Below are 15,257 nucleotides of genomic sequence, written 5' to 3'. Positions count from 1 at the left end.
GGCAATGTCACTGTGGGTAAATGTAAGAATGATGTGCAGGTACTCTGCAGGAGAATGAGGAGATTCTTCCTCTATTACACATCTGAACATGGATCAGGCCCTAGGCAATGTGACTGTGGGTACATGTAAGAGTGATGTGCAGGTACTCTGCATGGGAATGAGGAGATTCTTCCTCTATTACACATTCTTCATGCACAATCTGAACCAGGTTTATGGGTGATAAACACCTCTGTGTTCAATGTGCACAACATTCTCGGGGGATTCCCTGCAGCTCTGTGGAGAGTGCATATGTAGAGTATAGTACTACTGTGTAACAAAGTAAACCTGAGACAGATGAAATTAAAGTTTTATACATACCTGGGGCTTCCTCCAGCCCCCTTCAGGATAATCAGTCCCTCGTTGTCCTCCTCCACCACCTGGATCTTCTGCTATGAGTCCAGGTACTTGAGCCAGTCGAGCGTAGTGCGCATGCACACACTCCGCCGCCAGGAGCATATTACACCTGTGCAGTTGCAGAATGTTCCTGGCTGTAGGAGCGGCACGCGGCCGGACTGCGCCGACTGGCTGAATTACCAGGACTCATAGCAGAAGATCCAGGTGGTGGAGGACAGCGAGGGACTGATTAGCCTGAAGGGGGCCCCAGGTATGTATAAAACTTTACATCCGTCTCAGGTACCCTTTAATTTGTAGTCACCAAACCAAATTTTAACAACATATCAAATTATTTGATTTAATGAGCAAAGAGAGTGCATACATTTGCATAAATCAGCATCAATGCAGAATTATTTCCATCTCACTGACCATCTCTATTAGTGACACAGCTACACATCAGACTTTATTCTTACAGCATAGATGTTATTTAGTATATATAAGAGATTCCTGTGTACACATCCTATATACAGTCACAATCAGATATGTATATCTGACTTTAAAAATACGGGGACTGCTTTATTGAAGCAGCACAAGTAACTAATTTTGATTGGTTTATTTCATTTTTGTGGACTGAGCACAGCCATTTCTGTATATATATATACATTATTTTTAATGACTATTATCTGAGAAATAGAAAATTTTATCATATTTTCTATTTTAATTACAGTTATAAATTCATTAGGAGTTGGAGTCGGAGCATTTTTTCCCGACTCCGACTCCAGGCACCCAAAATTGCTCCGACTCCACGACTCCGACTCCACAGCCCTGCCTATTACAGAACATACAGCTATTGCTTTCAGAGAGATAGAAATTATAACCTTTACACAAATCTGTAGCAACAAGCACCAGGAAAGCAAGCATGAGTGTTAAATGAATTTCACATATAATATAGCGGATGTGTTGCATCAGAGAGCTGTGTCAACCAAGTTGATCACACTTTTGATGTTTCGTCCTGTCACAAGTTACAACACATGCTTATCACACAATACTGTCTAACAGTTTCTGGGACGGCACATATGCTTTCTGATGTACACTGACAGCCATTCACTATTCAGAGACAGAAGTAGAAGAAGCTTCTCTCGTATGGTTATAGTTTTTGGTTGCACACACACCTTTTGGTTACAGTTCACTTTGATGATACAGATAATCTTCTAGAGCAGGGGTAGGGAACCTATGGCTCGGGAGCCAGATGTGGCTCTTTTTATGGCTACATCTGGCTCACAGACAAATCAGTAGGGGTTGATTCAGTAAGCTACACTGTTCAAGCAGCGTAGCTTAGTGTGGCAGTGCAAGTACAATTTTCAAAAGTAGTGCACACTACAGCTGTAGCATGTTCTACTAACTTACTTGAGCACCCCCAAAACTAAGGCTGCGCCAATTGTCCCACCCTGGACCTTGTCAGGTCCAGTGACTTTGTAGGTCGAGATCCCCGCAATTTGATTGGCCCAGTAGGCTGCCTATCACTTTACATATCACCATGGCAAAAGGGACGTGAGCCCTCTGCTGTGCAAGCACACTGTTCCAGCTTGAAACATATTGTATGGCTCTCACGGAAATACATTTTAAAATATGTGACGTTTATGGCTCTCAGCCAAATAGGTTCCTGACCCCTGTTCTAGAGAGAGAGTGCTTAATCCAAGGGCTACAGTAGTGAAGGGGATGGATTTCCTTTTACAATAACTCCTAAACCATCTAAGCGTTTACCAGGGCCGGATTTCTGGAAAGGCTTTAAAGGCCTGTGTGTTAGGCGGCTGAAGCCCAAGGGGGCACCTGAGCATGAAAGAGGGATTCCAACATATGGAAGAGGACGCTGATAATGGGGAGCAACACATGGAAATGGGAAAAGGATGCCCTAGAGAGCTGTATATGAAAAAGAGTGACTACAGTACAGATGATACAGATGGAAGATGGGGCTGCACATGGAATGGGAGGGGCAGATAAAAGGCGAGCAACAACATACTTGGCCTAGGGGCACAAAATGTAGAAATCTGGCCTGGTCGTTTACCTGATATCACTAGCAACCTGAGAATGTGATTGATCAGACTGCTGACGTCTATGCCTTTGGAGAACCTCTCTATTCACTTCCTCACCCAGAGACTCAACTGTTAGTGTTTATTCATATAGCAAACAACATATTCCGTAACGGTGCACATGGTACAAAAAGTGTGGGGCATAGAACATGACGTACAGACATTCAAATCTCTGTACAATCAGGGCATCCAGCGATACAAGTACAAATACACAGCTGGTGTGTGGTTTGAGACATCACCAATACTGGTACATGGTCATGTGATAAAATATACACAAGGAGTGTGTTCCTACCCTTGCGAGCTTAAATCTAGAGGGTAGCAGGTTGGACACATTAGGTAAGGAAGTGTAAAGCCACAATATGGGACCCAAACACTTGGGCAATATTTTGGGGCCAACTCTGTACAAATGTGTCTGTACAATTGGAGTGGACAGAGTAAGGAGGAAAACCAAACCTCTCTGCCTGCTCTCACCTGAGATGATCCGCCAGACGGATTGCCCATCAAAACATCAAGGGAGATCAGGGGGCGCTGTACACACTCTAGATTCTAAGCAGAGACAGCCCCAGACAAGAACCATCAAGCATGTGCAAGCTTTAAGTCAATCTTCCCTTCTCTGACAGGAGATGAATTTCACTGTATTGCAACCTATTTAATATCCGCAATCAGAATGTGACAGACCTCAAAGGCTTCTCACCAAGGCATTTTGCTTTCCATTTGAAGCACAAATGTTTGTTTCTAGTCCTGCGTAGACACCCAATTTCAAAACTTATTTTCAATGTAAAAAGGTGCTTGATTAGTGGATATGATGTACAATAACTTCCAGAAGACTGTCAGGAACTTATCTGCCTGTCGCTTTGGCAGCACCTGAAGTAAAAAAATAAATAAATAAATAAAAAAAAAAAAAGAGGCTGACCAGTTGCCTGGCAGTCTTGCTGAACACTTTGGCCGCAGTATAGTCTGATTCCCACACACCTGAAGCAAGCGGCTAATCCAGTTCAGTCAGATCTGCATACCTGATCAGGGTCTATGGGAAGAATTTTCAAGAATGGCTTTTTACCTTATCTGACACATCAATTAAGATTTGGGAACTCTGCTTACAAAGCTGAGAAATGGTTTAATTCAAGCTGCGTCTGGAGTTGATCATGAACAAAAAATGGTTCTTTTTTAAAGCACAAACTGCAAGCTTTGTTCAACTGTCATCATACTATTGTGCTGCTGTATGTACTCTTCCTTTCCATAAAGCACTTTCTCTGCTAATTTGGATATGTCTTACAATAAGCAAATAAGCTTATTTTTTCAGCAGCTGTGGGTTGTATTTACACTGCACCAGCTGCTATGTTCAGTATTTGAGGCCCCAAGTAAGACAATAATGCACAGGAAGTTAGAAAAGGACCCCCACAGTGTTCATCTGCACTGGGAATACACAGAGCCCCCTGATGGCATTCATGTTAGGAAAGAGTCCCTTCAATTCCCATCTTAATTTGGCAGTGAAAAAAAAGCACATCAAATAGTGGAAAGTCAGAGCTATTCAAGCAAAGATGTAAGAGCAGAGTGATAATGAGCCATAATGCAAAACAACCAATCAGAATTCAGCAACTCAGCAAACAAAACTGGTGACCTGCTGTAAAGTGGGAATGTGCACAGTAAGCAAACTATACAGATTGACAGGCAACAGTATCAAATATTACAATAAAAATACACAATTTTCATATACAATTAGTTGACCACTACAGGTTATTTCCCCTTATGGACCAGAGCAATTTCCTCCCATTCATTTGTCAATAACTATCACCACTTAGCACACCTGAATGATCTAAAAATCTTTTTTTGCTTTAAATTAGGTTTTTTTGGGTGGTACGTTTTGCCAAAAATTATTATATATGCATTAACAGGAATAATAAGAAAAACATTGAAAACAATTCATTATTTCTCAGTTTTCAGCCATTATAGTTTTGACCTCCCTGGCGGTAACCCCGACCTGAGCTCGGGGTAGAAAAAAAGAGCTGCGAGCAGTAAAGCCCGAGTTCAGGTCGGGGTAGGGAATTACATGGTTTTTAATGTGTTTTGGAGTCCTGCGCGCGATTGGCGCTGTGCAGCGTCATCCCTGCCTGTCTGTTGCTGTCTGGGGCTTCTCTCCGGCCGCCGGGATCCCCATAGCCACGCTCTTGTTCCAGCGACCAATCACTGCGGCGGTGGCGGCATGACGTCGGCGAGGGACGGGGCTTATTTTTAAAGCGGACATTGGCCTCAATTCACTAAACTTATCTCCTGTCTTTAATAACTCTTCTAGAGTTGTTACCATGGTGATAAGGCATGTAGTATTCAGGAAACATTTTACCTCAGGCAAGCCTAAAGTTAACTCTTCTGTCTTTAAATTAACTCTCCAATCCTTAAAATAACTCCAGAGTTAAAGACAGGCTGTTAATTAGCTGCATGTGAAATTAACCACAGAGGAGGTAAATTAACCACAGAGGAGGTAAATTAACCACAGGAGAGGTAAATTAACCACAGGAGAGGTAAATTAACCACAGGAGAGGTAAATTAACCACAGGAGAGGTAAATTAACTACAGGAGAGGTAAATTAACTACAGGAGAGGTAACTTAAGGAATGAAGAGGTAAGATAACTCTCTCACGTGTGGAGGTAAGTTTTCTCTTGCCTTATCTCTAGCATGATCTTAGTGAATTGAGGCCATAGACTTTTACTGGTCTTGGGGGGGGGGGGGGAAGAAGCTGTGTATACATGTAAATACATTTACATGCATATACATGTATTTACTGAGAATATAATATCTATCCATACACACATACATACATACATACATACTTCTGCCTGCACCAACGTCAGCCTGGATTTTGACTACTCTCTGCCTGCCACTTGCACCGACGTCTGCCTGGATTTTTACTATACTCTGCCGGCCGCCTGCACCGACCTCTGTCTGGATTTTGACTACTCTCTGCCTGCCGCCTGCACCAACGTCGGCCTGGATTTTGACTACTCTCTGCCTGCCGCCTGCACCAACGTCGGCCTGGATTTTGACTACTCTCTGCCTGCCTTTTTGTACAGTTTCACAATTGTTTAAGTTTATTCATACATTTAACAAATTTGTGTTCTAGTCTAAAGGCCCATACACACGTCGGATTTCCGCGAATGACGGGTCGTTTGAACCAGGGCTGTGGAGTCGGTCCAAAAATCCACCGACTCCTCAGTTTAGGATTCCACAGACTCCGACTCCTCTAATTTGCATATTACAATTTTGTTGATTAAAAGTATGTAACATGAAATTCGTCTCTTAACTGCCAACGCTTAGGAATTTTACAAGACAACTGAAGTGAGAAGGATATGTAGACTACTATATTTATTCCCTTTAGACTAAAACTAGTCCTTGGTAAGAGTACTTGTAAAAGGTACAAACCGGAACAAAGAACATCTATCAGGCCCTAGGCAATGTAAGTGTGGGTACATGTAAGAATGATGTGCAGGTACTCTGCAGGGGAATGAAGAGATTCTTCCTCTATTACACATTCTTCATGCACAATCTGAACAAGGTTTATGGGTGACAGACAACACCTCTGTGTTCAATGTGCACAGCATTCTCAGTGGATTCCCTGCAGCTCTGTGGGGAGTGCATATGTAGAGTATAGTACTACTGTGTAACAAAGTAAACCTGAGGGCCCTTTTCCACCAGCGCGTTTGCGCTGGCTGAATCGCAAAAACGCAAACCGCTAGCGATTTTACAATCGCTACGGTTTGCTTTTTAACATAGGAATCGCGGTAGGTCATTTCCACTACCGCGATTCGTTTTTGTCAGGAACGCGAACGCGCGGCGGAGCGATATTTGCCGCGATTTTGCTATGCAGTGCATAGCAAAATCGCAGCGGCGAACGTCGGGGAATCGCCGGTAATTGCGATTCAGCAATCGCTAGCGTTCAGAGTGAACGCTAGCGATTGCAAGTGGAAAAGGGCCCTTAGACAGATGAAATTAAAGTTTTTATACATACCTGGGGCTTCCTCCAGCCGCCTTCAGGATAATCAGTCCCTCGTTGTCCTCCTCCACCACCTGGATCTTCTGCTATGAGACCAGGTACTTGAGTCAGTCGGGCGTAGTGCGTATGCACACACTCCGCCGCCAGGAGCATACTACACCTGTGCAGCACTATTGCGCAGGTGCAGAATGTTCCTGGCTGTGGGAGCGGCATGCGGCCGGACAGTGCTGACTGGCTGAATTACCAGGACTCATAGCAGAAGATCCGGGTGGTGGAGGACAGCGAGGGACTGATTAGCCTGAAGGGGGCTGGAGGAAGCCCCAGGTATGTATAAAACTTTACTTTTCATTCGTCTCAGTTACCCTTTAATTTGTAGTCACCAAACCAAATTTTAACAACATATCAAATGATTTGATTTCATCAGCAAAGGGAGTGCATACATTTGCATAAATCAGCATCAATGCAGAATTATTTCCATCTCGTCGACCATCTCTATTAGTGACACAGCTACACATCAGGCTTTATTCTTACAGCATAGATGTTATTTAGTATATATAAGAGAGATTCCTGTGTACACATCATATATACAGTCACAATCAGATATGTATATCTGACCTTAAAAATACGGGGACTGCTTTATTGAAGCAGCACAAGTAACTAATTTTGATTGGTTTATTTCATTTTTGTGGACTAAGCACAGCTATTACTGTATATATATACATACATTATTTTTAATGACTATTATCTGAGAAATAGAACATTTTATCATATTTCCTATTTTAATTACAGTTACAAATTCATTAGGAGTCGGCATTTTTTCCCCGACTCCGACTCCAGGCACCCAAAATTGCCCGACTCCACGACTCAGACTCCACAGCCCTGGTTTGAACGCCCCGTCGTTCGCCCGCTAAATCGGGCGTGTGTACAGACTGTCGTTCGCTTGATAAGGGTGAGTTTGAGCGATCCGCCCGGCGGATCGCTCAAACTCACCCTTATCAAGCGAACAACAGTCTGTACACACGCCCGATTTAGCGGTGCGAACGACGGGGCGTTCAAGCGACCCGTCGTTCGCGGAAATCCGACGTGTGTATGGGCCTTTATTTATATGCTTTATAGGCTTTTATTCTGGAATATTTGGTGAGTTATAACTTAAGAATTGGAGGCCTACAATTCTTGAGAAACAATGTACCGCTTTTGACTTATAATTCCAGACAGAAATGCACCGCCAGGAAGGTTAAAATAAAATGTGGATTGTAGATAAAAACCACACATTACTTGCCCATTTGTCTGAGTATTTTATTTGGAAATAAAAGGTGTATTTTTGTATGTGTTGGTGTCCTCATAGTACCTAGCATTAATTGCAATCCCTAATTTGCAACAATAATAATATACCCTCGTGGCATACATATACATAAAGTTAAACGTCTAACAATTTATGTATGCCCTTTTAAATTCTGCCACTTTTTTTTTTTTTTAACAGGCTTTTATCTCGCTTTAGCCACTGCTGTGCACTTGCAACCCTCGCCGCTGTTACCCCGTCGGGACACTGATCGAGGAAGGGCAATGAGTGTTCCCCTACCCAATCACAATGCCTGCAATGAATGGACATGACACATGAATGAACAATTCCTGTAAAGCAGGAAAGTGTTTGCAGCACCATCTAGTGGCCAAAAAGTAAAACTACACATGCACATACGTTTACATATATTTATAATTATCAATTAATCCCTTCCACTTCACCAATCTTACATGTACCTGCAGCCAACAGGTGCATGGCATGTATAGAAAGGCTAGTATCAAATTAAGTTCTGTGGGGCATAGATATACTGCCACGAAGAAACAAGTAGTTAAAAGATACCTTACCCGAGGCAAATTACCTACCTAGGGTAATTACAAAGACATGTTTATGTTGGATCCACATACCTCTGAAGTGTTCACCCCAGAAACTTTTTTTCCAGCCGTGTTGCATAAAAAAAAAAAAAAAAAAAAAAAAGTAGCCAGGTGGGGAATGATGGGGAAATGCAAACGCGGTGCTTCTCTGTGCAACTCTACTTACAGCATAGGAGGAGGATAAGGAGGAGGGCCGACGACAGCCGGGTGCTCCCCAAAATTAGCCAGGTGGAGTGCCTGGATAAAAGAGCCTGGGGAGAACACTGTGTTGTCCATTTCTCTCAGTTATCAACCCGAAACCTGGTTCCTAATAATCAGGTCTTGAAAAAAAAAAAATAACTTTTGGTCAAATGAATCATTAAAGCAAGCCTGCCTCTTCCTGTCTCAAAATGTTCTATTTCCTACTCTTAGGCCCCGTTCACACTTGCAGTTTTTTAAAAAAACGGAACGGATGTCCGGACCGCACCGGATCCAGACCGGACCTGATCCGTACGGTTCCTATCCAGATCCGTTCCGGATCCGGTCCGTTTGCATCCGTTTTCCGTGCGGTATGAACACGGTTGCGGCCTGGATCCGTTTGAGATAACAAGCTGTATAATAATACCTGGGGTCTGGGAGGTCGGCAGAAGCTCTGGGGTCGTTATAGGGCCTCACCTCCTCGTTATCAGACGTATCGGACATGTTGCTGCCGGGGAGCACCAGCGTGAGGTCGCTGCTGCTCCACTCTGTGGGCGCTGGGCCCATGTGTCCCCGTCCAGGATGGCCGCTGTAGCATAGAGGAAGCATGGGAGGTGGGGTGGAGCTTCCGTTTTTTACGGCCAGTGTGTTGTGCGCTCTCCGGTTCTCATTGGTTTGTATTGGCCGGATGCAACAGTCCGGCTCCGCTCCGGATACGTCTGCCGGAGGAGCCGGACCAAAAAATAGCGCATGTTGGATCTTACGCCGGAGTCCGTATCCGGTCCGGACGGAACGGACGCATGTGAACGGACGCATAGACTTTCATTGCTGTGCCGTGCGTCCGTTCCGCATGCGGTCCGGCTCCGGCACGGCGATTCCGGACGGCGACCGCCAATGTGAACCGGGCCTTAAGGCGAGTGAATGTGTCAGGTGTGCTTTAAAAGCCAGATTCCAGTGAAATTTAATTTAGTTTTACACTCTAAATAATTAACATTTGACACCTCCAGTCAGAGCTTGTTTTGTATTTTTACTGCTGTCCTGTGTCTATTGATTATTTTTATGTCGAAGCAAGGAGTGGGGAAATCTTTTTAAGGATGTCAGAGTAACAAAAAATATTTTCCCTGGTGTCTTCATATATGTCAGTATAACTATAGGAAGTCTCCGGCCACAACCCTTATCAGGTCTCTAAATCTATAAACGCAATGACAAGGCCAGTACATGCCTTTCTTAATTTTGGCCTCTTTATGGGCATCATTAGTGAGCCAGCAGGTTAGCCTTTTCCCTACTGAAATATGTCAAGATTGCTAAAAGACTCTTTATTATAGAACCCCCATTCTGACAGTCACAGGAGCTAAGGGTACTTAAGAATGTTCAGTCACCACCTGGCCATTTTGGCAATTTATTTTTAATGGAGCATTTCTTGAAAAGTTCTGCCTAGCTTGACACCACCTTGCAGGAGAGTCTTCCAGGTTTGTGTCAGTTCTGGGGGACTGAAAGGTATTCAAATGAGGGGATAGCTGAAGAGAGGTGCCACCATTTGAGTATATCCCCCAATGAATGCTGCTGTAGTAGTTGTACAATACTATTATTCTGTTCAGCCACCTGAGAACTGTTATTCATCATGACGTCTCACTTCTCTCCTGTATTTTTGGGCTCCATTATGATGTTATTCCCTTTACACTGGTTGCCCAATAGGAGCAGTGAGAAAGACTGTTAAAAGCCTTCTGCTTTCTATACCGGCACTTAAAGGGGCACTACAGCGAAAAACTGTAAAATTTAAAATATGTGCAAACATATACAAATAAGAAGTACATTTTTTCCCAGAGTAAAATGAGCCATAAATTACTTTTCTCCTATGGTGCTGTCATTTACAGTAGGTAGTAGAAATCTGACAGAAGTGACAGGTTTTGGACTAGTCCATCTCTTTATAGGGGATTCTCAGGGATATATTCATTTTCAAAAGCACTTAGTGAATGGCAGTTGCTCTGTCCAACTGCCAAAAAACTGTGTAGGGAGAAGGGAAGCTGGCCAGCATCATTGTTAAAATCCTTTTTCAGGAATATCTTTATAAAGAATAAAAGCCTTGCCGAGAATCCCCTATGAAGAGATGGACTAGTCCAAAACCTGTCACTTCTGACAGATTTCTACTACCTACTGTAAGTGACAGCAACATAGGAGAAAAGTAATTTATGGCTCATTTTACTCTGGAAAACACAAAAACTTCTTATTTGTATATGTTTGCACATATTTTCAATTTTATAGTTTTTCGCTGTAGGGCCCCTTCAAGCTCTTCCCGATTCAGGGAAAATGAAGATAAAAGCAAGTCACCATAAACTGAAGAGGCATACATCCACTCCTAGAAAATCTTAATCAGAATCAGAATCATTTTATTTCGCCAAGCATGACTGGGTCAAGCCCGGAATTGGGTTTGGCACAAGGAGCGGTACATAGAAGGAAAGGCAGGAAAAACGATAGAATGACAGTAATACCTTATACACAATATAGACATACACAATATATAATCAACATTAGAACATATAGCTCAGTATTCCTCTTTCAAAAACAAAAAAACACTGCTGAAGGGCAACAAACATAAGATTGGTGGAAATTCCAATCACACACACACATATGAGGCATGTCCCCAGACAGCCATTTGTACGCGATAACTCACGTGACATTGCAAGGCCAAAGCTGTACAGACACATCACTAGTCAGGGGACTAGTGACGTGTTCTGTTGCTATGTGGGAGGAACAAAACCAATGGAGCTACACACGAGTGACATCAGGCGGCGGGAGGGATGAGAACAATGCTCTTGGCCGAATCAATCCGCCGTACTGATCACTGGCTGAGGCGTCAGGTGACATAGGGGGCCACTGTACTCATGTTAGATTCTCAGCACAGGCAGTAATCTGACACTTATTCATGTTTCATCTACCATGTTTACAGAAGCCATCTATCTATAGAAAGATCAGCAGTAAGCATTCTGTTAAAGAGGAACTGTACTTGAACCTCTACTACAATCAGTAGTAGCAGTAGGGTATTGTACCGTGTAAGCCATCAGTACTACTACAATCAGTAGCAGATGGTCCCTTTCCCACGTGAAATCTTTGCCTTTTCTTGAAAAGGATCACTGGGGGGGAGGTCTATAAGGTTGATACTGTGGCAGTGATGTCAGGACCATTGTGCTGACAGTTTTCTGTCTGTGAACAGTGTTGCATTGTGGGAAATGACCGCTGTTTCCAACTGCCAAGCAAACTAATATCTCCTTCTGTGCATATGTATATCCATATGAAAAACAAAAACAAAACAAAAAAAACACTTTTAGCTTATTGCAATGTTAGTGGGTATGATTGTAAATAATGCAGTTGGTGCTGTCTGTTTTTTTTTCATGTCTGCCAGTAGTAAAGATGATTACATGCAGGCTGATTGTGGACCAAACAATATGAACAAATTACATGGCAAATATTAATCATTTCCTGATCTCGCTTCTATTTCGTAACTTCTCACTTTGCAAGGTATTGATTTATTTTTTTCCCCTTTTCACTACACCAGAGATGGAAATTTGTAGCAACAGTTACTGTAAAGTTAACCAGAGAATTTTAGAATCTGCTGGACAAAATAAGACAAGCAGTCAGGAAAATTAAGGATTGTCAAACACTTCTGTCCTTTAGTCATTTTCAAGGAACCATAAAAAAGTACCCCTGAACCAGGTACAAAAAAATAAATAAAATGAATGAAACCCATGGTGTACTAGATTAACTTTTCAGTGTCCTCTGCAGTTTCTGCATTCCTCTGGATCAATTGGGGACACAAATGTACTTAATTTTTACTTATTTTTTGTGTTTCTCCTGGTTGAGATGGATGTCTTTTGTTAGAATTTAAGCATGATATGCTTGAATTCAGAGGTCTAGTAAAAGGACTTGCTCTGCAGAGTCTCTCTTTAACCACCCTGGCGTTACATTTATTGCGGCCATGGGTGGCTTTTTTTTTTTTTTTTTAAATTCTTCTTTTAAATGTGTTTAGGTTAGTGTAGCTAGTACTAGGCCAGCTACACTCCCTCCCTCCCCCCCCCCCCCCAAGTCCCCTCCAATCGCCACCGGCGATATTTACCTAGCCGCGATGGCCGAGACTTCCGCCATAGCTTCAGGCGTTGCTATGGCAACGATTGGGCATGAACATTGTGCTTCTGACTCCTCAAGGCTGTAGAATAGATATCAAGCTCTCGACGTACAGACTTCCAGGCCTTGTGGGATAAGCATCGAGCGTTTTCATATTTCCTAAAGGTTAACAATAGCCAAGTACATTAAACAATGTTCTCCTCAGAACAAGGGGACAGGTAATTGGAAAATGGAATTTTCCAGTGCATGCGCAGTAAAGACTGTGCTTGTCATGCTATCACGTGTTCTTATCAGCCAATAGCAGGCGATGGGTTATAGATCCATCCCTGGTGGATGATGTCACATTTAACTCTTTGGAGGCTAGTTTAAAAACAGCCAACGGGCTCCAGAGAGCCACTTCTGACTTCCACTTTCCTTCTAGTAACTCATTATCTGTATGCTGTATATACGCTAAGTTCATAGATGTACCATAAGAGAAAGCCTGGTCTACTCACAAGGGATAGACCAAGTTTGCATGGAACGCATAAGATTCTACAAACTGATTGCTTTGCTGAGGTAATTAAGATAAGACTGCTGCTGATCACATTTGTATATCCGTTTACCGAATAAACACTTTAACTTTGGACGACGTCTTAAGGCTCATACACATGTCGGATTTTTCCAAACGATCTGTAGTTTCGACGTCAAAACTGGCATGTGTACAGTCGGTGCTTTAGCTGATAACGCTGGTTTTGACGGATCCGCTGAGCGGATCCGTCAAAACCAGCGTTATCAGCTAAAGCACCGACTGTACACACGCCCGATTTGACATCCAAACGACGGGTCAATGGAGACGTCCAAAATCCGACGTATCAATGGAGACATTCATCAACATAAGATTTAAAACATTTAAATTAAAATGAAATTTGCAGCAGTGTCTTGGTTGAAGGATGAGAATTCCCATTGCACTGGTTCTTAGTGTCGATGCCAGTCTAAATACATGGAAAACTCATTGTTTACATGGGTTGGTTCAGGGCAGATGGTCCCCAGCTTACTTCAATTGAGAGCAGCAGAACTTGCTTTGAAGTCATTCTCACAAATCCTCTAGCACACCACCAAATGGAGGTCACTAATGATATTGGCATAAAAATCTCAACAGGCTGATGGCAGGCTACATTTCCAGTTAGGAAATGTACAGGTGGATCTAGTATTGAGAGATGAACGCAAAAACTAAGTGTTCTTCTAACAAAAAACAGGGGGGGGGGGGGAGCTTATAATCATGATTACCTAAGAAGCTTGAGCACTACATCAAATTAGACCTGTGCAAAGTCTTGGTTAAAAAAAATAAAACCCTATTTAGTTTAACTAAAAGCTCAGCTCTAGTAAGTGGTAGAAATACCAAGATAACCATATGTATTTTTATAATACTCTCAGGGCTCTCTATAAACAAATTTTGTATAGAACCTCTACACAGGGAAAAAAAAGGCAGTGCAAATCATCTCACATAAGCATTGTACACTTTCAGTTTCCATTCTGCAGAAGTCAAGCCTGAACTAGTACCAGTTTTTCTCAAACATGCTCCTGAAGTTATTACACAGAGAGAAATATACTGACATAGCTACAGCATGAAAAAAAATGTAGCAAATTCCACACTGTGTAATAAGCTGGCATATTACATGAATACGCATTCTGGTTGGAAATAATGAGATCTTAAAAAACATATCTTTAATACATTCTGAATATAAGCAACTATGCGGTAACATATCAGCTGCATAGCAACAGGCAGAATCAAGTACCTATTAAATATGAAGCCCTTCTATCATTAGTAAATGTGTGATAAAAATAAAATATATTCATACACAGCAATAAAGTACATTACAAAGCAAAATTTAGATAGATGTATAATAATAAGCCTATTATATCCTTTACAGATTTACCATGCTGTACATTATATACATATTCTATGAGCATAAGCCATACATTATAAGAATAGCCATGTCACCTATACAAACATACTGTACAGCTATGCATACCCTGAGCACTTTAACGGTTTACTATGATGTTTACTGTATATGATGTGTATATCAAATGAAGACATAGCATAACGATCGACTCCCATGTCCTACAGACCTACATAGGTTTACTATGATGTAAATATAATGAAGGCATGAGTTACAGCATGGTGAAATGTATTATACTGTAAGTACATAAACCGCCTATGCATACGGAATCACAGTATTGGTGATATCACATTGCTATGCGTGCAGATCACACATGGAGAGCATTATTACAACATGTGATTACAGACACACTACATGACATGCAGAGCATATTGCACACAGACATCGCAGGCACAAGTTGATGGGGGAAGCCACATTACAGCGCAGACAGGAGCATCACACCGCTCATACTGCTGGAGGACACTTCACACAGGCAGGCAGGCACTCACAGTGTGGGACGGCAGGCTCTGACTGGCCTCTATGACAGCGGTGAGCGGTACTGTGTCATCCAGGAAGAGCTTGTTGGACGGCGGCTTCTCCATGAACGCCATCCCGGCAGCTCCAAGAACAGCCTACTGAGCGCAGGCCCAGCCACTCAGGGGCGGGGCTATCTTGCGGAGGTGGAGTTACAGTGACATTCTGGGC

The 15,257-nt window shown here is 42.6% G+C and overlaps 1 protein-coding gene across 1 annotated transcript in view; it reads right to left on the bottom strand.

Annotated features, from left to right (window-relative positions):
* PXK (PX domain containing serine/threonine kinase like) overlaps positions 1-15,256 on the bottom strand; it is a 93,197-nt gene extending 77,941 nt beyond the window's left edge. The window contains exon 1 of the mRNA XM_068254942.1: positions 15,062-15,256. Coding sequence (XP_068111043.1) covers positions 15,062-15,163 — 102 coding nt within the window. The 5' untranslated portion in view covers positions 15,164-15,256. The remainder of the gene's footprint in view (positions 1-15,061) is intronic.
* Between the last annotated feature and the right edge of the window lies 1 nt (position 15,257).

Source organism: Hyperolius riggenbachi, chromosome 9 (genome assembly GCF_040937935.1).
Source record: "Hyperolius riggenbachi isolate aHypRig1 chromosome 9, aHypRig1.pri, whole genome shotgun sequence".
In the NCBI taxonomy this organism is placed as follows: domain Eukaryota; kingdom Metazoa; phylum Chordata; class Amphibia; order Anura; family Hyperoliidae; genus Hyperolius; species Hyperolius riggenbachi.
This window is presented reverse-complemented; position numbering and strand designations above follow the sequence as displayed.